Genomic DNA, 25670 nt, shown 5'->3' on the forward strand with positions numbered 1-25670 from the left:
TTTATAAACATCTCCTGAACTCTGAATACTAGTGAATACACAGGTTTTACATCCAGAAGTTCAGGAAGACAACCTTCCATTCTTTTAGCAAATGTTCCACATAACACATACTTACTCCTTTTAGTACATCCTCTCGATAGGAACTATATTTCATGAATAAAGTGATTTTCCAGCTAGTGTTGCAATTAACAGCATTCACCTATTAATGAAGAAATGTTAAGTTATAAAACTGCAGCTCCATTTTGTACCAGAAATTGTTCCTCCAACTAGTAAAAAAGAGAAAAAAGATAACTGTGGCCAATAAGGTAGGCACCTCAACACAAATACTACGCAAAAATAGCAATCACTATCTACACAGATCTTAGGAATATTAATTAGCACAATTACATTCATGAAAACAATGAACGAAACTGTATGACTTTTCTTCCTCTCATGATAAAAATAAACAAATCCATTTTCTTCCCTCCCGAACTCACCTCCTTGCACCCTCGATTATCGAGAAGCTCTATGTTGCTGGCGTGCAGCGGCTGTCCCGCGTTCACAGGCATCAGAACAACTTTATCACCCACGACAATCTAGGAATTAGGAATAAGTTGCAACTGAGACACTGGGCAGAACTGTGGTGCCACATCTGAAGCTAGAAATAACCGCAGGGAAGTCCAGTTACTGACGCAACACCTGGTCTGGCTTCTGCCCGAATCTTAGTTCAATTCTTCTTCTCTTAGAGTAAAATACTTTCTGGTAAATGATCAGGTCATTATGTTCCATAGTACTTATCAGCCTGGATTCATAAAGCTCATGCAGGCCCTTTTTTCAGTCTCCCATTTCGGTAAGAACTTTTTTTAATGTCAATAAATAGGATGTCTCCCCTCCACACGGGGTCTTATACCATGAGCACAGCAGATGAGTGTACGGAGCATCTGCCACATCAATCTGCCTATATATTAGAAGCACATTAAGTGCAAGCAGAAAGCGTTACTCATTTCTATTATCTATGGGATTAAAAACAGGTCTGTTAAATTTGAAATGTCCCAACATCCCAGAAATACATTAAACATCCTAATGTCATCTGGATTCAAGAAGTGCACAATTAGGTATGACCTTGTAGAAATATGCTTATTGTTTGGTGCTTAAGCATCTGGTTCACTCTTACCTTTCACATCCAACTGTTCTTTAAACTTTGGTGTTCAGTATGAAATTTAAAAAAAAAAAATGTTTAAGGTAAAAATATTTATCTTGCTAGTTTTCAGTCATAAGCCCACCTTTTCATTAAATATTCTCTAAAATCTAAATGCCTTAAAATTTAAGTTGGAACAATAATTTTTAAAAGTTGTATATGTTTTACACTATATAGTACACTTGATACCAATATAGCACTATATATTAACTATACTGGAATTAAAATAAAAAATTTAATAAAATTTTTTTTAAAATTTAAGTTGAATTAATTTTTTTTTTTTAATTAGGGGATGCCTGGCTGGCTCAGTCAGTAGAACCTGCAACTCTTGATCTCAGGGGAGTAGCGATTACTGAAAAAAATAAAGAAAATATATATAAAAAAATTTTTAGTTGGCTTTGGGAGAAATGATCTACAGAATTAAATCTAAGTTGATTTTTTCGTTTATGTTATCATTAACAATGTCCAATTTATCTTCAAGAATTTCTATTCATAACTCAAATTGTGGGAAATGAAGTCATGCTTTTTTTTTCCCGAAGATTTTATTTATTTATTTGTCGGAGAAAGAACATAAGCAGGGGAGCAACAGTCAGAGGGGGAAGGAGGCTCCCCACCGAGCAGGCTCCCGATGCAGCACTCGATCCCAGGACTCTGAGATCATGACCTGAGCCAAAGGCAGATGGTTAACTGACTGAGCCACCCAGGCGCCCCAAAGTTATGCTTCCTTAATGGTAATAATAAGCAGTTTAATTTTAGAGTTACTAGAGTTTCCCTTGTTACAATCCATTAGAAGAATTCGTACTGTATGGGGCGCCTGAGTGGCTCAGTCACTTAAGCCTTTGACTCTTGATTTCAGCTCAGGTCATGATCTGAAGATCCTAGGATTGAGTCCTACATTGGGCTCCATACTGAGTGCAGAGCCTGCCTGTCCCTCCCCCTCTGCTCTTCTTTGTACTCCCTCTCTCATTCTCTTTCTCTCTCTCTCCAACAAATAAATAAGTAAATAATCTTTTAAAAAAAAGACTTATTACTGTAAGACCTATATGCTCAATTCTCATATAGAACTGCTCACCATCTCAGAAATGAAAACTACTAGATCTCTTTGCATATTTCTTACCGAGTATTACACTATATAAGTTGGACAGATAACTGAAAAAACAAATTAGGACTCAGAAAATAAGAATAAACAAAACTTCTCCCTGTATCTTAAGCTAGACCAAGGCTTTCAGGAACATAATTTCATATTTCCAATATAAATTAAGCTTTTATAGGGATGGGTTATATACGGGAGTCTACATTTACACATAGTACTGTTGTCACAAACTATGATAAAGAAGTCTCAAGCTCACTATTCAAGCAAAGGGAAGTTGTTCTTAGGTTTGCAGAAGTAGCTTCTACTGCTCACAGGATTGGTCTCTATTCATCACCTGCTTTTCAAGTCCATCATCAGTCGGATGCTGGTGCTGGGACTCAGCAAAGCCACCATAGAAGCTCTCTATGCACAGATAAGGGAATACCATAAAGAAACAATGTGAAGGGAGAGGGGGAGGGGGCAGAGCTGGGCTCTCTTTGTGTAAAAAAAGGAGGGAGGAAGGGAGGGAGGAGAGTACAAGCATCAGAAATCTTTCTAGAAGTTTATTGTGGTACAGGGGACAGAAGACACTGGGGAGCCGGAAAAAAGGTTAAGAGACTTTAAGCAATATATCTTTATATTGTTTTCTATCTTTGAACCAAAATGGGTTAAGTATTTTTAAAAATTAAGTATAAGCAAAAACATATAAAAGTCAACGTGACATAAACATACGTCCGACATCCCCTTCCAACACACACACACACACACATTACTGCACATGACACCACGGCAGCTCCGACTCTCAGGGCCAGGAGGAAGTCCACGCAGCCATCCGTACTATGAATACTGGGACTTAATACACATACTGCCGGTGCTGCACCTGATCTTCCAAGTTCTTAAAGAACAACTGGATCTGGTCTACAAGGTCATTCTTATCTGCATCAGATAAACATTGGCCAATGAGCTGCTAAATATAATGATATATTCTAGCTATGTCCTTCCAATTAAAAGAATATTTTTGTTTGCACCTATATCCATTGATCTAAGTCTTACTATTTTCTTATGGTTTTCTGTAAGCTTTGGGTCAATCCATATGTAATATTTATTTCAAAACACCACCTGGAAAGTCTTCTACTATATATTTTTAAAAGATCAGCCATATAGCCAAAATGCTCTAAATACCAAGGGTTCATAAGAACAGTAATAACAAAGAGAATCTAACATTAATTCACTCATTTCCAAGTCTTCAGTCTTATTCTTGACAATGGTTACTTGGACTAACCAAGGTGGAAAAAAAAAAAAATCTTCTAAATGCAATGGACCAGATGCTAATCAAAAGAAATAAAAAGAACAGACGAGTGCAAAAAGAATAAAAAAGTGTGACAAATAGTCCCTGTTCTCAGGGAATTCACACGTAATTAGACAAACTTGGTAAATATCGAACTTGGTAATATGCTCTGAAGCATGTAGCCTGGGACTAGTCCGCTGATGTGGTCTGATGCCTTCTGAGAAGCTGTGTATTTAATAAGGAACTTAAGGGTGTCATCATTTTCTGCCACGTCACACTCATTCTAGTACATAAACATCTTTTAAAAATTCCAATTCCAGGGCACCCAGGTGGCTCAGTGGGTTAAAGCCTCTGCCTTCAGCTCGGATCACAGTCCCAGGGTCCTGGGATAGAGCCTGGCATCAGGCTCTCTGCTCAGCAGGGAGCCTGCTTCCTCCTCTCTCTCTGCCTGCCTCTCTGCCTACTTGTGATTTCTGTCAGTCAAATAAACAAATAAAAAAATGTTTTAAAAAACAATTCCAATTCCAAAAGCACTTCTGTTGATTCTATGCAACAGCCATGAAGATCCAAGCTGAGATTTTACTGGAAATCCAGAGCAATATAACGCCACTGGCAGCTACCCTTCTTTGGAACTGACACCTGGCATGGCATTGCAGTAGAAACCAACACACCAGGGATCTAGTCCTGCCTTCGCTAGAATTCCAAGAGATCCAGTTTTGCAAAATTATAAAATCTACTTGCTGTTTAAAGAGGCTCTTTGTCTAAGAGTTGAATTTTTCTCTTCACTGAAAGACTATCTGGGCTCTTCTCCTTTTTAAAATCTACTATCAAGGTAAAGAACTCATGTCTTCTCAGATCAAAGTTGAAAATGAAAAATTAACCACTCAATCATGGGAAAATAAATGAAAATGAAATATTTATGTACTCTGCTATCCCCAATGACTTTCTAACTACACAACAGCAAACGAGATCTTCCTTACAGCTGAAATGTAGAGGGATCCCTGAGTCTATTTTTCCCCAAAAACTATCCAACTCATCATTCTATAAATAATAGAACCCACTGATTTTTGAGGCTATGAGCATTTTTCTCCCCAAACTATCATCAGCCTCATTATTAACATTTCATTTCAGTCACTACACATCTTATTGGATACTCACAACCTGAATCACAACTTACTAATTGCTTAATAGTAACATGTAATTTTAAAAATCCTTTGAACCTTATAATTTCCTCTTCCTAGCTTAATATGCTTTTCAAGAAAATGAGTAGTAATTAAATCACTTGTTATGAAGTGACAGTATTTCCAACTGCCTTCAGTAAAATACATTTTAGAATTTTAGAATGATACTTATTGCTAGGGAATGCTACCCATTCCTAGAGAAGAAAAGGAGCACTACAATACAATTATTTGTGTGGCAAACAGGTGGATGTGGGTGTGTTTATGTTTTCGCAGCAATCTTAATCACATACAACAGCTACATAGTGGTGAGCGACAACAGTGAGCTGTTCCGGCAAAAAGCAATGTGGAAGGTTGTTGTAGCCATGCTTTACGGAACACATCTACAGAAGGAGGGTTTCTATATTGCACTTCACAATTACACTGTCTATTTTACCAAGATGGAATGCTTGGGCGGGAGGGTCCCCCCACCCCAGTACAACTAATTATTTGAAATAGTTCATTACATTCAACTCTCAGTGGATCCCATAAAGGCCTTTGGGAACAGGGAAAGGACTAGAATAAATAAATAAATAAACAAATAGAATGAATTTATAAAATCCACAGCTAATCAAAAGGCCCTAATTTATCCAATCATTTCCAAGAAAGGGCACCAGAAGACATGGGGTGTTCTTAAACTGCATAATCAGTCCCTAAATAATTGAGAGTTGATTGTAATTAACTACCTACTGAAATTAACATATAGATCATGCTCAGAGCACACGTCACTTGATGCCAAAAAATAAACAAGTAGGACTTTTTTTTTTTTTAAGGAATCCAACACAAGACTTAAGGTGCCTTACATTCCTGCATGCCATGCATCTCCCAAACCTTACCTAAGGAGGATATCATCAGATCATTTATTAACCAAATTAAACCATGAAGCTTGCATCCTGTGGAATTGAATTTGTATTTCAAAATTCACTGAAAATAGAGATTCACTATAAAAGAGGATGTTTCTAGGACAAGAAATACCCAAAACATATTTGAAATGTAATCCGAGTATTGAAAAAAACATCAGAATAATTATATTTTTATATTGCTTTGAATGTATAAGGTTAAGTTTTTTTAAATCTCAACTCTTTTTTTTGACACCTGACCCAATACCTGTAAGGTATTCTACTTACAAAAGTTATTCAGTATTTATTGAGTATTTCCCATGTGCTAGGAATTGTCACTTGCTACTTTATTACAAACAAAAATATCCAACAATTGATCCTATTGAATCATTTCACATAATTTTTATGTTCCCTACTCTATAAGCTAGTGGAAAATGCTTGCGCAACTACTAAAATTTACATGATACAACATATATGTATTCCCAAACATATTTTAAATATTGTCATCAACAAGCAAGTGCCCATCTATATAGCTCCTCATACTTCATACAACTTTAAGATGTATAGACCATAAACAGCTGCATATAGAGCCAGTAAATGAAATATCATTGTAAGCACTGTTACTCTCTATTAATTCGAAGGGATAAACAGCATTTCCTAAGCATAGCTTTCTCCTTACAACCATGCTCCCTTCAGATTAGGAAAGGAAGCAAACTCTCTCTCTCTCTCCTTTGAAAGGTTCAGCCAATATTAACATTACTTAAATTCTTTCACATGAATTCCAGCTGGAAGATGATCTTTTAATTAATCTGAATTTTGTCTTTTTATGATTCCCAAGCACAATTTGCACTATAAATAGTTTTAGCCTATTAAAGAGATTACCATAAAAATAATGTGTTGATTGAAAATCACACGTCCTCTCTTTGTGCCTTTGTGCTATCTGGATTCTCTCACTTATTAACAGTTATTGTCTTTAGGAACACATTCTTTCTCTCTTAATCTTATTTTTACATACATTGTCACCCTCACTTCTCAGCTTCCAGAAGGGATGAATATAAAACCAAGACCCTTCATTTCCTGCAGCATCCAAGGACACACGCATGGCATTCTTCTCCAGTAAAGCAGGTAATCTCTTGTTGACAGTCAGATACTTGTTGCTTTTTATATGCAGCAGCTGTAGGGGAAAAGATATAACTGCCTTTATTCTCCCATGTCCTCTGTTAATTACACGTATGCATTTGTACATATATCTTGTGTCCACGTACTATAGCTTCGAGTGCAGGTGAAACAAAGGTGCTCTTTTCACGCTTCATACTCACCATCTTCCCAAGCTGACTTTCACGGGTTCCTCCTCACCTCCAGCCCACAATGAACAGGGCTCACGGAGAAATCAAACCAGAGCACATCTCCGAAAATTTTCATCTACTGATAAATAATAGGATAAAACCAGGCTTCCCAAAGGAGACCAGGAAATACCCTGAAATCACATTCTCTCCATTCTTGCACAGACACCAAACCAGAATATACTAAGAAAAATAACCAAGAAGCTAAAATAATGCACTAAATAGTTAATGTCATTAACTATCCTTGCCACAGACAGCCCCACTTCTTCCTCTGTGAAGAGGCAGGCTTTGCATCCCAAATAATTCCTGCAGGAGGACACTGATCCTACTCCCTTCTCAGATAAGCATGGAAACACCATTTCTCAGACCTTTTGGACACTGTGGACAAAACCTTCCCAAGACTTTATTCCACCAAGAAAGCTAAAACAAATAACCTTTCCTGTCTATTATGACAATCATTTCAAAACAGAGTGGTCATTTTCATATTTACAATATAAGAAATTCTCTTCTGAGCCAATGAAACCCTCACGACCCAACCCCCTCCTTCAGAATCTACCTTGATAGGGCACGTGGCTAAGTCCCTAATTGACCATCCAAACATTTGCACTTCCAGCTCTTGACAAAAAAAAAAAAAAACATAGTCTCCACTTGCTGGCACTTCATATTAATCAAAATTTGGTTAAGAAAAACTCTACTAATGGAGGACTGCTCAAGGGACATGCAACCCACCCACACCACTGTTGTCCTATAATCTGCCATTAGATGAGGTCCTATATTCCGGTTGCTACAGAGCCAGGTGCTCTCATCTTGTCCCAGGAGAGGGCTGCTTGGATGGTCCTGTGTGCTGCCATTCTGCCATTGGCCAATAACAAAACATCGGGCGATATTATTTTTTAAAACAGCTCTATGAAACACCTCATTGTAGTGTTTACTGTAAGGAAGTTGTTACAGCTGTTATTGACTCTATTAAACAGTGTCCTCTTTATGAGAGCTCATTGGAGGAATACTTCCTGGTCTTCCTGGCAACATTTGTGCTTCCAGACCTTTGACTCAGTTCTATGTTAAGGGCCTCCTAGGGGAGTGCTGTAGGATACTCTGCTTCCCTTACAGCAATGATAAGACTTCCAGGCAAAGTTGACCAGACTTTACAACATGGATTTTGTAAACACGCCTCCCCCCTGACTTCACCTTATTCGTTTAACCACTTTTCCTTCCCTTTGACCCAGTTGCCTTATTTATTTCTATTTTATCTTAGGTGGTATGTATTTTTGAAAATGCCTTGCATTCTTTTTGGAACAAGGTGGGGCACATATTAACAAATAAGCAAGTAAAAAGCTAAAAGATCTAAGAGAATCACAAGAGAGGGATACAGCCTGAGAAAAATCAGTGAAATAACTAGTTTAATAACAATTCAAGGATGGTTTCCATATAGAAGTACAATATGAAACTTTTCTTCTCTCTACAAAATGAAAAATAAAGCTTCAGGTATTACATGGTAGTCCCATCAATTCTAAAAGAAGATTTTAGTACAGACCTTTAAAAATTATATTTCCCCATCTTCATCCTTTGGATGTAATAATGACCTGTGCATATTATCCAGAATAATTCACTTCCTTATGTGTATGCATCAGACATATTCACAAACATAGAGAAAACTGTGCTGTACATCAACTGAAAATATCATGATATCTGTAATCTTCATCAAAGAACTATTATATCCCCAAATTTTAATGCAGCTTGACATGCCTATACAAATGCAAATTACCCATCACATAGTCACCTTTTTTAAGAGAGAGTAAACAGACTTACTTGTATAACATTACTGTATTTCACAATTTCTCCCAACAGTTTCTTATTCTCTGATTCATTTTGTTTTTGTTCCAGTTCTGCAGCATGCTGTAAAATGATTATCAAACACTCAGCATGGAAACATAGTAAACAGAGTACAACAATTAACAACAATGACAACAACCAAAAAAAAAAACAGGTTATTTTAGGAACAAGGACTATAACCATGAATAAAATAGGCTGGTTGCCTTACTCTTGGTAATGTGGATAGGGGGACCAAACATTAAATAAATGACTGTAATACAGTATGATCACAGTCTCAATTTGATGCTGAAATGTGGCCAAAAAATATCTCGGGATGCTTTTAGGTTAAAAATGTCAGAAAAGTACTAGGCTCTTTGGTCTTATAAAATTAGTTTCAGAAGGAATATTGTCAGACAAACCAAACAATATAAAAATAGAAGGTGAATTTCAAAAGACTCAAATAGTTTCAATTCTGAAAGTAACAGGAATTTTAATAGCACAAAATTTTAAATTCTATCAAATTTACATTCAGCCAAACCAGAAGCAACAGACTTTCAATTTCTTTTTCTAGTCTTTCAAGAAAAAAATTAAGTACTATGCCAAGTAAAATATAACTGGATTTGTGATTCCTACAGAGATTCTGAATTGTTTCCAGTTTGATGTGAATCTCTGAATTAGTCTGGCACACCCTAAGAATTAGCAGCAGGAGTGTATTAGCTCCATGCCAGGAAACGAGGGGATCACGCCCTGTGACTTCAAAGTCCCTTCCACTTTCAATGTGTTGCTACATCTATTCTAAATCTCTGTGCATTGAGTGAAATCACTAAGATACAAAATAGCTGGTTTGTTATTGCTGTTCTGGGTCTAGCCTAAGCCAGACCAATGGAAGCCTAGCCCTTACCTGTAATTTCTTCAGCAAGGCTGCCTCTGTGTGGTTCCCCTGTTTGGCTTGCTTAGCTTTCCAGTATTGTTTCTGGGCAGAATATCGGTTCATAGGGCACACCTTAAAGAGGCAGTCTATGACAAAGCAACAAACAAAAACACTGTAACTAAGGCAACCAGCATTTCTTAGATATTCCTTACAGCCTAGCCTTGGAATCTTTAATCCCTGAGTAGAAAGAACACTGAGCCCATCTCCCAAACTCCCCCATAACATCCTTTCCAAATAATTATTTAGATGGCTAAAATACCTTCTGCTTCATTAGTTTAGGTTGTTGCAAAGCTAACATAGCTAGTGTAATTTATTAAAAAGTCGAGTCAATGTAATCATTACATTATAAGGTACTTCTTAATGACAATGGGGTACCTGGTCTTAGGAAGTGAATAGAATGAGATTAGTGGTTCTCACTACTTTACCTCACCCTGCAAAATTAATTATTTATTCATGGTATGTATCTTTGACAGCCAACGTGATGCAAAAAGTAGAAACAATCAATCACAACAATTATATTTCAGAGGTGCCTGGGTGGCTCAGTCGGTTGAGGGTCTGACTCTTGATTTCAGCTCAAGTCATGATCTCAGGGTCATTAGATAGAGCCCCGCATCAGACTCCTTGTGATGCTTGAGATTCTCTCCCCTTGCTCCTCTCCTCGCTCATGCTTGCTCATTCTCTCTCAAATAAATAAATAAATCTTTTTTAAAATAAATAATTAATTAAATCACATTTCGGTCACCCATTCCCCAAGTTTCAATATATCTGTACTAAATATCAAGATGGGACATCACAGTGGAATAATACAGAGAGTGATAATCTCTAAGTCAAAAGCTAAATACATTTTTTCTTTTTAATGAGAATGTTGCAAATTTGACGAAAGAATCCTTCCAGATGCTAATGATTTTGTATGTTTGTAAAATGGACTACAAACCAGAATAAAGATTAACTCTCAATATTCTATGATAAAGAAGTAGGGATGCAGCAAACCCCAACATTATCTTCATTTTTTTCACAAAAAAAAACTGTATTAACTTAATATGATATACTTACTTTATTTTGGTAGATGTGTTAATATTTAGGGTCATTCTCACTTTTTAAATATGTATCACAAAAATAAAATTCGGGGGGGCACCTAGTGGCTCAGTTGGATAAGCGGCTGCCTTCAGTTCAGGTCATGATCCCAGAGTCCTGGGATCAAGCCCTTGCATGGGGCTCCTTGCTCAGCAGGGAGTCTGCTTCTCTCTCTGCCCTTCACCCCACTTGTGCTCTCTCTTACTCTCTCTCAAAAAAATAAAATCTTTTTAAAAATAAAATTCAGTCAATTTCACCACATTCTTGACTATATTATATATACTTAATCTTTTCTCTTTAAAAATAATTATAAAATTGGAGCACCTGGGTGGCTGAGTTAGTTAAGCATCTGCCTTTGGTTCACATCATGGTCTCGGGGTTCTGGAATGGAGCCCCACATTGAGCTATCTGCTCAACGGGGAGCCTGCTTTTCTTTCTCCCTCTACCCTCCCCCTGCTCAGGCTCATGCTCTCTCTCTCTTTCAAATAAATAAACAAAATCTTTAAAAATATAATTATAAAATTAAGTGATGGACTTGATCTCTTTTCAAATATCTCTTACAGTTCTAAATGGCATAAAATGACCAAGAAATATGACTATACATTTTTAAAGAAAATTTAAAAACACAGAAAAAGTAGTGACCCTTTCTACAGCTTGTACTTATAAGCAAGTTCTATTGATTGTCCTCCCACCTGATATACATACAGCCTACAGAAAACTAATTATTCATTTCTGGCTTAAAAGCTACCGGAGGAGTAAACATTTCATACATAGCAGAAAAACAGACACCTTCCACCCACTAAAAGTAGGCTGAGAGACCATCACAATTATAGTATGATACAGGTATCACCACTTGGCACATGTGTGTAAGAACCAAATAACTAGACCTCAAAACTGTTTCCCTTGGCAATATATTTTATAAGCCCTAGAAATTATTTCCTACATATCAGTAACTACAAAGAAAATATACAATTTTTTTTTAAGGACCAATATAGAGGCTGTGAATATCACAAAAGGAATGCTCCTAATGTAATGGGAGAGACTATTCTGTCCTGTATAGGCCAGTGGCTGAATTCTACATTGACTAAGTGTAGCAAAAACACAGGTCCATATTCAAGTTGAACTGAACTCCATGATCTGTAGCCTATACTTCTGACTTCATCCATCCAGGAAAAGAAAGAAAAATGTGTCTCTCCATTACTTCAGATTCTTAACTAAGTTCATTGGGAAATGGTCCTTTAAGGGAGAAAATATTTTTTCAAAATTCTAGATCACCCCGGTCGCACTCCTAGTTAGTGGTATCTTTGGGTAGCTGGCAAGCAGACTGTGAGTGTCATGGTCCTGATCGTTGTGGCTGAGGTTATTGTGAAGTGAAGCCAAACATTTAGCCAAACCATGCTGACTGGTCTGGTTGTGCTGCTAGGCGCTAAGAACTAGGTCCCGTCCCCAAAAAGTTCACAGTCTCGTGGATGAGACAGTGTTGGAAGTTTCATGCTGGGGCTCTTCAGAAGGTACCACAGGACACAAAGATGCATGTCGCCCACTTCACCAGGGGAGGTCAGAATAGTCCATCCAAAGGAGAAGACACAAACCAAGTTTGAAAGAACCAACATTAACTCAGCACATTGCCAAGGGGGTTCAAATGCACACAGGGGAGGAGGGGCATGCCACACAGAGCCAATGGCGGGTACAAAGGCAGAGAAGGAGACTGCCAAGGGGCCTGCCAACCATATAGGAAACTACAGCCTAGGCTATGAATTGAGAATGGAGTGGCTGCCCAAAGTCGGGATCTGTAGAGTACTACGTGCTAGATTAGGAGAAGGGACTTCATTCCCTGGAAATGTCGAACTCTTAAAGAACTCGACGCTCTTACACAGTGTGTGAAAGAGGATGTGAAGGAGAGTCAAGGAGACCCGCAGGAAGCCCCCTGCCGGCATGCTGGGGGACAGCGAGCATCTGAATGTGGGCTGTCCGGTAGTCAGGGGCTAGCCATAGACTTCTAAGAAAAAAGCAGAGTCAACAGGCTGAATAACCAATGAGACCGTGGTGTGGGGAGAAGCGAGAAGGAGGGAGAGTGAAGATGGCCACAAGAACAAGCTTCCATCCACGGTGTCTGAGACGCAAAGCCTCGGATTTCAAAAGCTTTTCCATCGTCAGGGCCCTGGTTCCCCGGTCATCCTCAGCCGCCTCCCACTGGCCACATCTCATTTCCCGCTACAGTAAATAAAGAACGGGTCCATTTCTGTGTGGGAACTAGTATCAAGGGACTATTTTGGTTGATGGGAAAGAATGTGGAGCATACACAGACGTCCGTAAAAATGCTTTTCTTGTTGATGGTGGTGATGGTGACGGGGGTGTGTATGTGTGTATGTTTAATTCTCTCTTCCTTTTTGAGAAAACATAAAAAAGATCTACTGGTCTTGGGCTAGTCACATATCTTGTCTGATTCTCAATTTATTGCATAATTAAGGTGTTAATACCTGCCACGCCTCATTCACAGGACTGCTGAGATTCGCAGAAAGAAAATCTGTGTGAAAGTACTCTGTGAACTTGAAAGCCTTATTATCAATGTAAGATATTATTATTAATATTGCTTCATTCATTCAGCAATTGCTCCCCAAAGATTAAGAAATGACCAAACCCTTACGGAGCTCCCAGCAAAGAGCAACAAGAAGCAGATTTCTCGGGTTGAACCTGAACACAAACCAAAAATGCTCAATTCACAACAAGGTGTTCACTGTGGTTTAAGATGCCACAGTGTGTGATTGTATAAAATTCTCAAATTCCCCAAAACAGCATGGCAGTGAGCAGAGGAGGCAATCTCTATTACCTTTAACATATGCAGACACAATCCCTCACACCAGCACGGGTGGAAACATCCCACATTCACCCCCTCCCAAAACATCCCACATTCACCCCCTCCGCGTAGAAATCCCACTCGTTCAGAGCTATCCTCTCTCACCCTGCCCTCTAGTATTTGTTGGTCTGCTCTTTCTCTAAATTCAAAGGTATATAAGAAAAAGGCTTTCTGGGGCACCTGGGTGGCTCAGCCAGTTAAGTGTCTGCCTTCGGCTCAGATCATGAGCCCAGGATCCTGGGATCAAACCACACAATGGGCTCCCAGGAGGGAGCCCGCTTCTCCCTCTCCCTCTCCCTCTGCCTGTTGCTCCCCCTGCTTCTGCTCTCTCTCACCCTCTCTCTTTTCCTATCAAATAAATAAATAAAATCTTTTTTAGAAAAAAATTAATTTTAAAAAAGACAAAGGTTTTCCGACCAGAAAGCAGCTCAGTGTCTTTTGTTAATTCAGTAACAACATTTTCTTCAGCATTTCAAGACTCAAAAAAAATCTTTAAAAAGGAAAGTTTTGCCTCAAAGAGCCAACACTAAAAAAGCACAAATTAAAGGAAGTAACTTGAGTTAAATTTTTTAAAAAGCTTAACCTGAAGACCTAAGGTCAATAATTGTGCAGAATAACAGAAGCTCAGGAAATGTGAGTAATCCTATAAAACATGATATATTCAGTCAGGCAATATTATAAGAACAATGTCTTAGAATTAAAACCTTTTTTTTTTTTTTTTAACTACTCTGGAAGGAAAGTAAGCCTCCCAAAAGTGTTCACTTTAAACTGATAGAATCAGTAGCATTTATTGCCTGCTTCTAAATGCTAGTGGAGAAAAGAAATATGAAAGCCATTCAAACAGTATAGAGCACACAATGTGCATTCTGAAGAACTACCTTTTCCACATGATTCCATGTAAATCTGGCAGGAAACCAGTCTAAACCTCCATTTAACAACACCTATCTAAATAGTTCTGAAATGTTTTGTTGTAGGTATCTATACTACATCTTTGCATCTAAGGCAGTTTCTACACCCCTAGAAACTGTCTTTAGGACCCCATTTGGACTACTAGATGCAAAGTTATGTAATGGCCAACAACTTCCTTTGGTAATGGTGGAAAGAAAACTTTCTGTTTCATTTCTCTTCCCTCCTAAAGATGTTGTCAAATTTAAATGACACAAGACATTAAACCATTAGCAAATGCCTGTCACAAAGCAGGCATTCAACAAATGGCTCTTTCATGGTAGCCTATAAAATTACCTCATACTGATTACAAGGAACATAGTTGCCAAGGGCTTGATTATTTCCACGTGGAGAGAGGTGGGGAGAGAGGGCGTCTGGAGCCTTCCTTTTTCTCTTTATGACATAAACAGGACGCAGCAGCATTCAATGAATATTATGGGACCTTCCCAATGATAAAATGGAAAGTAGTAAAAAAACTCTCCCTAGGGTAAGGGACAGGCACACAAGGGGCCATCCGACACTAGTAATTAGAATTCAGAGTTGGTCAGAAGACAGGTACACATTCATTAACTGAAAATGTAACTGTAGCTCTCTTTTGTCTTTTAGTTTCTCTAAGAAAGCACCCTGAAATACAGTGTTTGTATAAAAACTCTTTATGTTTAGAGTGTGTTTTTAAAAAGAGTGTGTTTTGTTTTGCTTAGGCATGGAAATCTCAAAGGAAACCTCTACCTCCCTGGGTCATAGCCTAAGGCAAGGGGAGAGAGGGTGTGTAAGAGTGAAAAAGTTCTCTAGAATTTTACAAAGGCCAAAGAAAATTTATTACAGGGATTATCAGACATTAAAGTTTATCAAAGTCCCTGGGTGGGCAACCAGGAAGATGCAGGATAACCTCCTCTAGGCAAAAGTCAGCTATTTTACTACTAAAGAGAGAGAGAAATAGCCTTTTGTAGTTATGGACTCCTAGATGGCCAAAATGTTCGAACTCCAAGGGGCTTCAGATAAACTCTGATCTTTTCCTTCTTTGAGATAAAGAAGTAAAAACTCAGAGTGAGCTGCCTAGGTTGTTCATGATAGAACCTCTAGATCAAAGTAAATTATCAATATGAACAAGTTCAACCACACACAGGGTGCTTGAATGCCTTCACAGGGGATGGTCTGGCCTCGTGGTAGTAGGGATGGTAAGACCACACTAGGTTTGCTCATTCCAGTTTACTACCCTGGAACACTTTATATAACACCAAGAGTACTATACATGGATAGTCAAGATCATTTGAGACCCTGAGAGTTAATCAGGATTATTTCCCCCCTATCCCAGAGAAGGAAATGGAGGCTTTTCTTAAGACCACACCATTGGTAAGGAATCAAGCTGGAATTCGAACTGAAATCATCTGAACCCAACTCAGTGTTCTGTCACCTTGAGATGACACCATCTGGGAGCAAGTGTGTCATACAAAGGCAAAATCTGTCTCACTTGAAAAGCTATTAAAATTGTACATGTACACCTTGAGGCCAGTTAGAACAAATCTAATCTGACTTCTATACCATGGCCCTAAATATTTGAAGACAGCATCCATCTCACATCCTGAGTTCATCTTTGGTTTGATTACCACAGCACGATCTCCTCACAAAATTCCATTTTTATTGCCAAATACGAAGAATACTTCCTCACAGTAGATGAGATTTTAGCCAATTAAACATTGACTTGTTAAAGCATTTATTAAAGCAGTTATTAATGTATTTAGCAAGTATATGCAGTGGGGGAAAAAAACTGGTCAGAGAGTGAGACGTGCCTCGGTTTCCATGCTACCACAGTCTTGCAATGTGTGTGTGTGTGTGTGTGTGTGTGTGTGTGTGTGTGTGTGTTTACACACACACACACACACACACACACACATATATTTCTACAATAATACCTCAAAAGAAACTAATGAAAAAAATGAAAAGAAACTAATGAATAGTTTTTCATGGGAAATACACCATATAGGCATATGTAATTAAATAAATCTTTTAAAACATCAATATCTTACAAAAATATTAGTCTCAAAAACTTAATCACCTCATTCATACATTAATGGGTAAATATTCAAAAACAAATGAAATTTTATTATGCTTCATTGGGAGTACAGAGAAAAATAAAATTCAAATGCATCAATGTTAATTTTCATTCTAGTCAAGCTTTAAACTTGAGCATTAGACAAATCATTATACTACATATAAGTGGAATTTTTATCAGAAAATCATAATGTATAATTTTGCAATCAATTATCCCATTCTCAAAGTGTCATATTAACATTAATAATCAAGAATGTCATAGACAGACTGATTCAGAAGTCTAAATGCAAGTTACCTTTCTTTTTTTTTTTTTAAAGATCTTATTTATTTATTTATTTATTTATTTATTTGAAAGAAAGTGAGAACATGAGCAGTTGCGGGGTGAGGGGGAGTCAGAGGGAGAGGGAGAAGCAGACTCCCAGCTAAGCATGGAGCCTGACATGGGGCCCTATCTCAGGACCCTAAGATCACAATCTGAGCCGAAGGCAGACACTCAGCCAACCGAGCGACCCAGGTGCCCCTAAATGCAAGTTTCTGAACCCAATTACACAAATATCAAGTTTGGAAAAAAAAAAAGTGAATTTATACATACATAAATGCTTTGTATGTATATATACATAAAATATAGTTACACATATATAATAGTTTTTATATAATATGTTCTATATTTTTATTTATATTCTTATTTATGTTTATAATATACTATGGTGTCTCCCATATATCAATGGTTATCACATACATTCCCTCATTTAATTCTTAAAACCTTTTTTTTTTTTTGAGAAAGATTTTATTTTTTTATTTGACAGAGACAGACACAGCGAGAGAGGGAACACAAGCAGGGGGAGTGGGAGAGGGAGAAGCAGGCTTCCCGCTTGAGCAGGGAGCCCAATGTGGGGCTCGATCCCAGGACCTTGGGATCATGACCCGAGCCAAAGGCAGACGCCTAATGACTGAGCCACCCAGGCGCCCCTAATTCTAAAAACCTTTTAAGATAAAAGTTAGTTTTATGAATGAAGGAAGAGAAACTTGGCACATTTTAGAGATTCATCCCAAAGTCTCAAAACTAGTTTTTAGACCTAATCCACATCAATCTATCCCCAAAGCCCACCACGATTTAATCAAAGGCATTCTGTATTTCTCAAATCAAAACACACAATATGATAGTCTATCTTTCCCTGGTTTCATACTCCAAGAAATGCTGAACTTCTACAAGGACCAAAAATATTTAAGAGTATCTACGTATCTGCAGCTCTGACCTAAGAGAACAGCGAAGTAGCAAACTAGAAACACTTGGGCAGAGAAATTTAGAGCATCACATCCTCTGCTTCAAAAGTAAACTGAACAAGTAAACTGTTAATACAGATAAATTAACTTTATAGAAATAGTTCCCCTTTTTGAATCAATTTTAGCATGGCAATTATAACTCCAGGCATTAAAAAAACAACTTTTTAAGTTTAACAGGCTATTTTATGCCAATATAGTTATGTAATAGAAATATCTAGTTTGAAGAATTGCTTGCTGTTCATTGTCTAGGTACAGAATTAACTGCTATTCTCGTATGGAAAACCTCAAACAAACCAGTTCACTGTACTAGGTCTTTTGTGGGCAGCAACGTATCCATACGAACAAAAAAGATCATAGACAGATGCCCTTCCACGACAAATGGATAAAGAAGATGTGGTCCATAGACACAATGGAATATTATTCAGCCATCAAAAAGAATGAATACACAATTTTCTATCAACACAGATGGGACTGGAGGAGATTATGCTGAGTGAAATAAGTTGAGCAGAAAAGGTCAATTATCATATGGTTTCACTTATTTGTGGAACATAAGGAATAATGTAGAAGACATTAGGAGAAGGAAAGAAAAAGTAAAGAGGGGGAAATCAGAGGGGGAGACGAACCACAAGAGACTGTGGACTCCGAGAAACAAACTGAGGGTTTTAGAGGGGAGGAGGGTGGTGGGATGGGTGAGCCTTGTGGTGGGTATTAAGGAGGGCAGTATTGCATGGAGCACTGAGTGTTATATGTAAACAATGAATCTTGGAACAGTACACCAAAAACTAATGATATACTGTATGGTGACTAACATAGCACAATAAAAAATTAATTAATTAACTAAAAATAATTTTTTAAGAGATCATAGGGTCCTAATCAGCATTATCATTGTTAATTTATGCCCAAGGGAGACTAGCCTTCTATTGCCTACTACCATGATTAAAGTATCTATCACTATAGACAATTTAGGAGTCAAGGGAAAACACTTGGGGCACCTGGGTAGCTCAGTCATTTAAGCCTCAGGCTCTTGATTTCCGTTCAGGTCATGATCTCGGGGCCATGAGATCTAGCCCAGGGTCAGGCTCCACATGCTCAGTGGGGAGTCTGCTTGAGGTTCTCGATCTCCCTCTCCCTCTGCCCCTCTTCCTGCTCCCCTTCTCTCAAATTAATAAATCTTCAAAAATATAAGTAAGTTTACAACAGTGTTTTACAAACTGTCATTGTGCAAACCAGGTTTAAAATTAATTTATATGGCTTCAGTTAGCCCCTTTGGAATGGACTGAAATGGAATAGAACATGAAGGGTTGGGGAAGGCAGGGGGAAGGGGAAGGAAAGGAAATAGAGGAAAGGGCAACTAACAAGTACTCTTTCAAGAAACTTGTTTCTGGGATGTGTGTGTGTGCTGGATTACAATGTAAAATGTATCTCTTACTGACAGTTGCTTTAAAAAGTATTTGAAAGTCACTATTCTAGGGATGCCTGGGTGGCTCAGTTGGTTGGACGACTGCCTTTGGCTCAGGTCATGATCCTGGAGTCACGGGATCGAGTCCCGCATCGGGCTCCCGGCTCCGCGGGGAGTCTGCTTCTGTCTCTGACCTTCTCCTCGCTCACGCTCTCTCTCACTGTCTCTCTCTCAAATAAATAAAAAATAAAATCTTTAAAAAAAAAAAGAAAATCACTATTCTAAAGGACTACACATGTGCACCAGCTATGGTTAACAGAACTGAAAATCTTAAAACATACATATTATATATATACAAATGTATTATATTCATATCTGCACATATTATATAAATACAAATAAAATTATAAATATTATACAAGTTAGTACAAATGTATAAGATCCACATTAGGTAGATACATGATGTATTTATAATAGATATGTTATAATAGGAGAGAGATTGAAAGAAACTCTGTGGTCAAGAGGACAGGGAAGACCAAAGGAACTTTTTTTTTTTTTTTTTTTTTTGCTCTATGAATGACTTCGGAAACCCCCAAAAACTATCCTTTTATTAATTGTTGCATCAAATTTTTATATAGGCAATTACAATGGAACAGGAAGATGCCCCGTTAAAATGGTCTTCCTCCTTCTTACCCCCACTCTTTACTGGAGCACGTATCTATCAGATGGTATCTTGTATTAATTAACACATTTGCATGTAACTCTACATTCAGCATCTATCATCTGGTATATAGAAAATGCTCAGAACCTCCCTCCAGAAGGAAACTTCTGCCTAGATACCTGAGAAACAATCATTAGAATCTCTTCTTTCTGCTCCCGAAGGTTTAAGGTTCTCAAGGTTTAAGGGTCCCTTTTGTCTTCTTAAAATGCAAATACCTGAGAAGAGAACAACTGCGTTCTCGGTTCTCAGTTGACCCCTACTGCCTGATATCTCCCTGAGATTGAGGGGGACAGCTGCTGTGGGTGTTGGGAAGGCACCTTCCTCATTACCAAGGACTGGGAAGGGTATTCAGGAAAGTTGTTTATCAGATTTTCAGATGCTATTGGGAAGCAATAGCTAATTTGGCAGATAAAAATCTAGATTTTATAATCTCTACAGGGAAAACATTAACATAATTAAATTTTAAACAAGCCTAAATATAAAGTTCTGGGTTTATGTTCAAAAAAATTCAATCGCTTAATTACATGATAGAGGGGGAACCAAAGGGGTATTAGCAACAAATCTTTATAAATAAATAAATATATAAATAAATAAAGCCAGACCTGAGGCTTAATTCAAATTAATATAATTACAATGGCCATACATCCCTCCCCAGGACAACTCTGGTTTATGCCTGTTGCCTGAGCCTAATTATTAACTGTGTCCCCTTTCACTCTCAGTGTCCTGGCTTAGATGATGAAGTATACGATCACCCCAAATATCCTAAATGAATACTGCTGATGTGAGAGCTAAAAACTGATGCAGCCCTTTTAGGCTCACTAACAGAAGAATGAGATCACAACCAGAGGAAGTAGGAATGCATCCAGATCATTGGGCTCAATTATACATAGACAGAATATCAGGCTCACTTATAGACGCCACTTAAAATGTGTAACAAGGGGCGCCTGGGTGGCTCAGCGGGTTGGGCCGCTGCCTTCGGCTCGGGTCATGGTCTCAGGGTCCTGGGATCGAGCCCCGCGTCGGGCTCTCTGCTCGGTGGGGAGCCTGCTTCTTCCTCTCTCTCTGCCTGCCTCTCTGCCTACTTGTGATCTCTCTCTGTCAAATAAATAAATAAAATATTTAAAAATTAATAATAATAAAATAAAATAAAATAAAATGTGTAACAAATTACCTGGATCCAAAGTTAGGCAAGTGGGAAAGCAAGCAAAAATAGAAGTCATGTTATTTGAGGAACAAGAGTAGGAACCAGGAAATGTTGTCTAACAGAGTAAAAGAAGAGTAGATATAATCTCATTTTCTTTAACTGACAGTCTACACATAATAGAAGACTTTTTTTTCCATATTGATCCAGGATCAAAGCAAAATTTCTAAGTGCATAAGTGTATTTATAAGTATGAAGAAAATCAGGCTAGCAATTGGAAAAATCCAAAAAATACAAATTAATCACAAGCAAGCAAACTTCTACAATAATGTTCAGACAGAGGTAGTTGAGAAAAGCTACAAAAGGGGATCTTGCATTGGGAAGGAGCCCCTTGCAAATATGACCTTCTATTTAATGATGGCAATTGTGGCAGAGGTGACTGTCGTGGAAAGGGTAGAGCTCATGTCCAGTATTTACTGATAAAAAGCTCAGACCTCTCACCTTCCTCAGCTGTATTTATCCCCCATGGTTTGGTTTGGCATCTCCCTATTACAGAGACCAGGAAATTCCAGCCCTGGACTCTGTAAGTCTATTAAATATCCATCAGTACTAGGTTAAAATGCTCAAAGTTAAAGCACTACATAAATACTCCTTATTATTACTGCCAACTTTAAATTCCAGATGAACAAATACAGTTGTGTTTCCATCTTGGAGTTCCAGAAGCATGATACTTCTGATATTGTGTCACATAAATATTTTAGTTTGGTAAGATACTGCCAGGATAAAAGAAGATGAACGAAGAACCAAAAGTAAAGGGAATGATAACCAAGAAACACCTCCTCCCTCAACACACACACACACACACACACACACACACCTCACTAGCAGCTAACATTCAATAACCGAGGACTACATACATACCAAGCACTATGATAAGAACTTCACATGCATTTTTTAATCCTCACAGAAAAACATGAGACAGGTAGCACTGCCATTTCCACTTTGCAGACAGTGAAACTGGAGCTGGAGGGTAGGTTCTGCCCAGCATCACAGTTAGCAAGTAGCACAGGTACAATTCAAACCTAAACACCTAAGTTCAGAGCCTGTGGGGTTTTTTTCTTCTTAAGATATTATTTATTTATTTGAGACAGAGAGAGAGAACAGGGAGAAGGGGAGAGGGAAACTCATGCAGACTCTGAGCTGAGTGCAGAGCCCGATGCAGGGCTTGATCCTAGAACCCTTAGATCACGACCTAGCTGAAATCAACAGTTGGACGCTTAATGGACTGCACAACCCAGTAGCCCACAGAGTCTGTGCTTTTATACTCTGAAGATGGAAAGGACAACCCAGCTATTTTGCACGTCTGGAAGTCAGAATAGTAAAATATTGAAGAATTGGGAAGTGGAAAAGAAAGCGAGACTTCCAGAAAGCAGGCTGGATGTGAGAAGTCAGAAATGGAGAGATGAAGTATCAGTAGAGGATGCAGGAGATAGGACAAGGGAACTAAAAGAAACAGTTGCTCTGGCATTTTCTTCTCCCTGGATTTTTTTTTTTTTTTTGTCTTCTCCTTTCATAGTATTTCTCCTTTTTTCCCCCATAATTTCAAACGTGTGTGCTGTTCTCTTCCTCTGTTTCTTGGAGTCTCTCTCAATCCATCTCTCTTTTTTCATTTTATCTAATTCTTTATTTTTTCCTAATTATGTGTTCCTTTTACTCTCTCTTATTTTGCTCTTTCCCCAGTATTTCCTTTATCTCTTCTCTGAACTTTCTCTTGACTCTTTTTCTTTTGTTCTCTCTCTTACATGATCATAAAATTGTGCTCAAATTATATTATGATTTTGTTTGGATAAGATTATTTTGTATTTCAAATAAAAATGTAGATGAATTAGACATTTTCTTATTAAAATTGAACTTAAAATTAAATTGCAAAGGCAATGCATATGCATATACCTAACAGAGGACTTGGATTCAGAATATAGACAGTATTCTTACACCACAATAAGGAACACATACAACCCAAAGGAACCACAAAGGAAAGATATATAGATATAGATATAGATAGATAGAAAGCCAACAAGCACAAGAAAAGTTGCTCAATATCTTTGCTCATTAGGGGAATACAAATTAAAACTCTGATTATATACATCTACATACCTGCTAGAAAGTCTATAATTAAAAAGGATGATAATATCATATGTTGGTGAGGATACAGAGCAATTAGAACCTTCATATTGATACATATAGATGATCATATCCTCAATCATGGTATGAATGCAAAATGGTTCAAAGACTTAGAAAAATACACTGGTAATTTCTTGAAAAGTTAAACATATACTTAATATATGATCCAGCAATCCCAGGGCACCTAGGTGGCTCAGTTGGTTGAGCATTGGATTACTGTTTTCAGCTCAGGTCATGATCTTGGGGTTGTGAGATCAAGCTTTGCATCAACTCTGAGCTCCCCCACAGAGTCTGCTTGAGATTCTTTCTCTCTCCCTCTGCCCCTCCCCCAGCTCACTATCTCTCTAAATAAACAAGTAAAATCTTAAAATATACATATATATATATACATATGTGTGTGTGTGTGTGTATAAAATCCAGCAATCCCATTCCAAAGGAGAATTAAAACATATGTACACAGAAAGCCTTGTATGCAATGTTCATATCAGCATTATTCATCATAGTCCAAAAGGGGAGGGTGGGACTCAACTCTTAATGTAATACTCAAAAAAAAAAAAAGACTGAACTACTACTAATATGACTCTCAAAAACATCTTACTAAGTGAAAGAAGCTAGACACAAAAGACTACATATTATGGGATGCCAATTATAGGAAATTCTAGAGTGGACAAAACTATAGTGTCCAAAGGACCAATCGTTGCGTAGAAATGGGGTGAGGACAAGAAATGACTACAAAGATGAGAAAACACTTTCTGTGGTCATGAAAGTGTGATTGTAGCGTTGGTCGCACAACTGTATGCATTTACCAAAACTCATTGAACTAAGCACTTAAAATGAGTAGATTTTATGGTATGTGAATTACTATAAAATAAATTTGAAAAAAATATATTATTATATTTGCATATGGTCTTCAATTGCTTACCTTTCTATGGATCCGTGGTTTCCCCAAAATATTCTTAGGATAAAAGATAAACTTTAAAGATATAATAAGGACTCAGTTTTGTTCTTCAGGTTATAGTTTGTTTGTTACGGGAGCAAGAAGACTGGGGTGACTTGTTTGCTACATAACAGGATTTAGCTGGCTCTCCTGCACACAGCAGCTTTCAAAAATATTTGGTGATTGACTGATAAGGCACACCCAGGGGTGCAGCAGGTAGATCTGGTTAAACCTTGTGAGACAAATTTTCCTAAACACAGCACAAAATAAAATTGAGCCTTGTTCCAAAATTTTATTTTATTTTAGGGAAAAGAATAAGCTAGAACACCTTGCCATAGGTGAAAGTGAGGAATTCAGCTCAGACCACTGAGTCACATCAGCAACACTTGAAAAGGGTCACACTGGGGGTGCCTGGGTGGCTCAGTCGTTAACCATCTGGCTTCAGCTCAGGTCATGATCCCAGAGTCCTGGGATTGAGCCCCGCATCAGGCTCCCTGCTCGGCGGGGAGCCTGCTTCTCCCTCTCCCACTCCCCTTGCTTGTGTTCCCTCTCTCGCTGTGTCTCTCTCTGTCAAATACATAAAATCTTAGGGGGAAAAAAAAAAGAACAAAGAAAAGGCTCACACTGAACAAAGGTGAGACTATCTAATCATCCAGATTAACAGCTGACTTGGAGTAAAGCACATTGAATAGGCTAAAATTCAAGAGTTCATAAGTACAAAAAAAAAACTTTTTGGTCATCTTTGAAAGTGAGGGTCCCAGCTCATTACTCTAAAAACAATTAAAGGAAAACAGGCACATTTAAAAAGATGGACAAGATCAGAGGAAGGTAAACCAGCACAAACGCAGCACACACACAAAAGCATATCTGTGCTACCCTGCAAAGTGGAAGACACAGGCCCCATAATTCTGTGCAATGTGATTCCAGCCCAGGAAAAACAAACAAATCTATACCGGCTTTCATATGCTTGATTAAAAACTCTGGGAAGAGAAACTACGAACAGCGGCAGCTATCCTCACAGAGTGGAAATGATCATTGCAGACAAGAAGGGATCTTTCCTTCGTCCTTCCTGTTACTTTTGTAAATATGTCAAACCAGTAACTTTTAAACCAAAGACACATTTATTTTCCAAGGAAAAGATCTAGCTGATTACAGACTGTTTAATTGTGTGCTTCGTTGAGTCCTTTCCCGTTCTTTTCCATGACCTCTCTGATGGAGCAGCACCCAATTATTCACCCACTAAGAAAATAGGAGACAGGAAACGCGCCCAGGCTGAGGAGGGGCAGGTTCCTGGTGAGGGAGGGAACAGGAGGCGGGTACCTCCCCATCGCATGCCAGCTGTCCCTGAGGCCAAGGCAAGGCCTTCTCGGCCTGGGAGGGTCCAGTTGAACTGCAATTTC

The 25670-nt window shown here is 38.2% G+C and overlaps 1 protein-coding gene across 2 annotated transcripts in view; it reads right to left on the minus strand.

The window, feature by feature from the left end:
* The window catches only part of ITPR2 (inositol 1,4,5-trisphosphate receptor type 2), a 491082-nt gene that overhangs the window by 390611 nt on the left and 74801 nt on the right, over positions 1–25670 (minus strand). For both annotated transcript variants that reach the window (XM_047741839.1, XM_047741840.1), the window contains exons 3-7: positions 9650–9765; positions 8746–8832; positions 6609–6767; positions 477–575; positions 116–199 (exon numbers count right to left, since the gene is read on the minus strand). In XM_047741839.1, the coding sequence (XP_047597795.1) occupies positions 116–199; positions 477–575; positions 6609–6767; positions 8746–8832; positions 9650–9765 (545 nt within the window). The remainder of the gene's footprint in view (positions 1–115; positions 200–476; positions 576–6608; positions 6768–8745; positions 8833–9649; positions 9766–25670) is intronic.

This window comes from Lutra lutra, chromosome 8 (genome assembly GCF_902655055.1).
Source record: "Lutra lutra chromosome 8, mLutLut1.2, whole genome shotgun sequence".
In the NCBI taxonomy this organism is placed as follows: domain Eukaryota; kingdom Metazoa; phylum Chordata; class Mammalia; order Carnivora; family Mustelidae; genus Lutra; species Lutra lutra.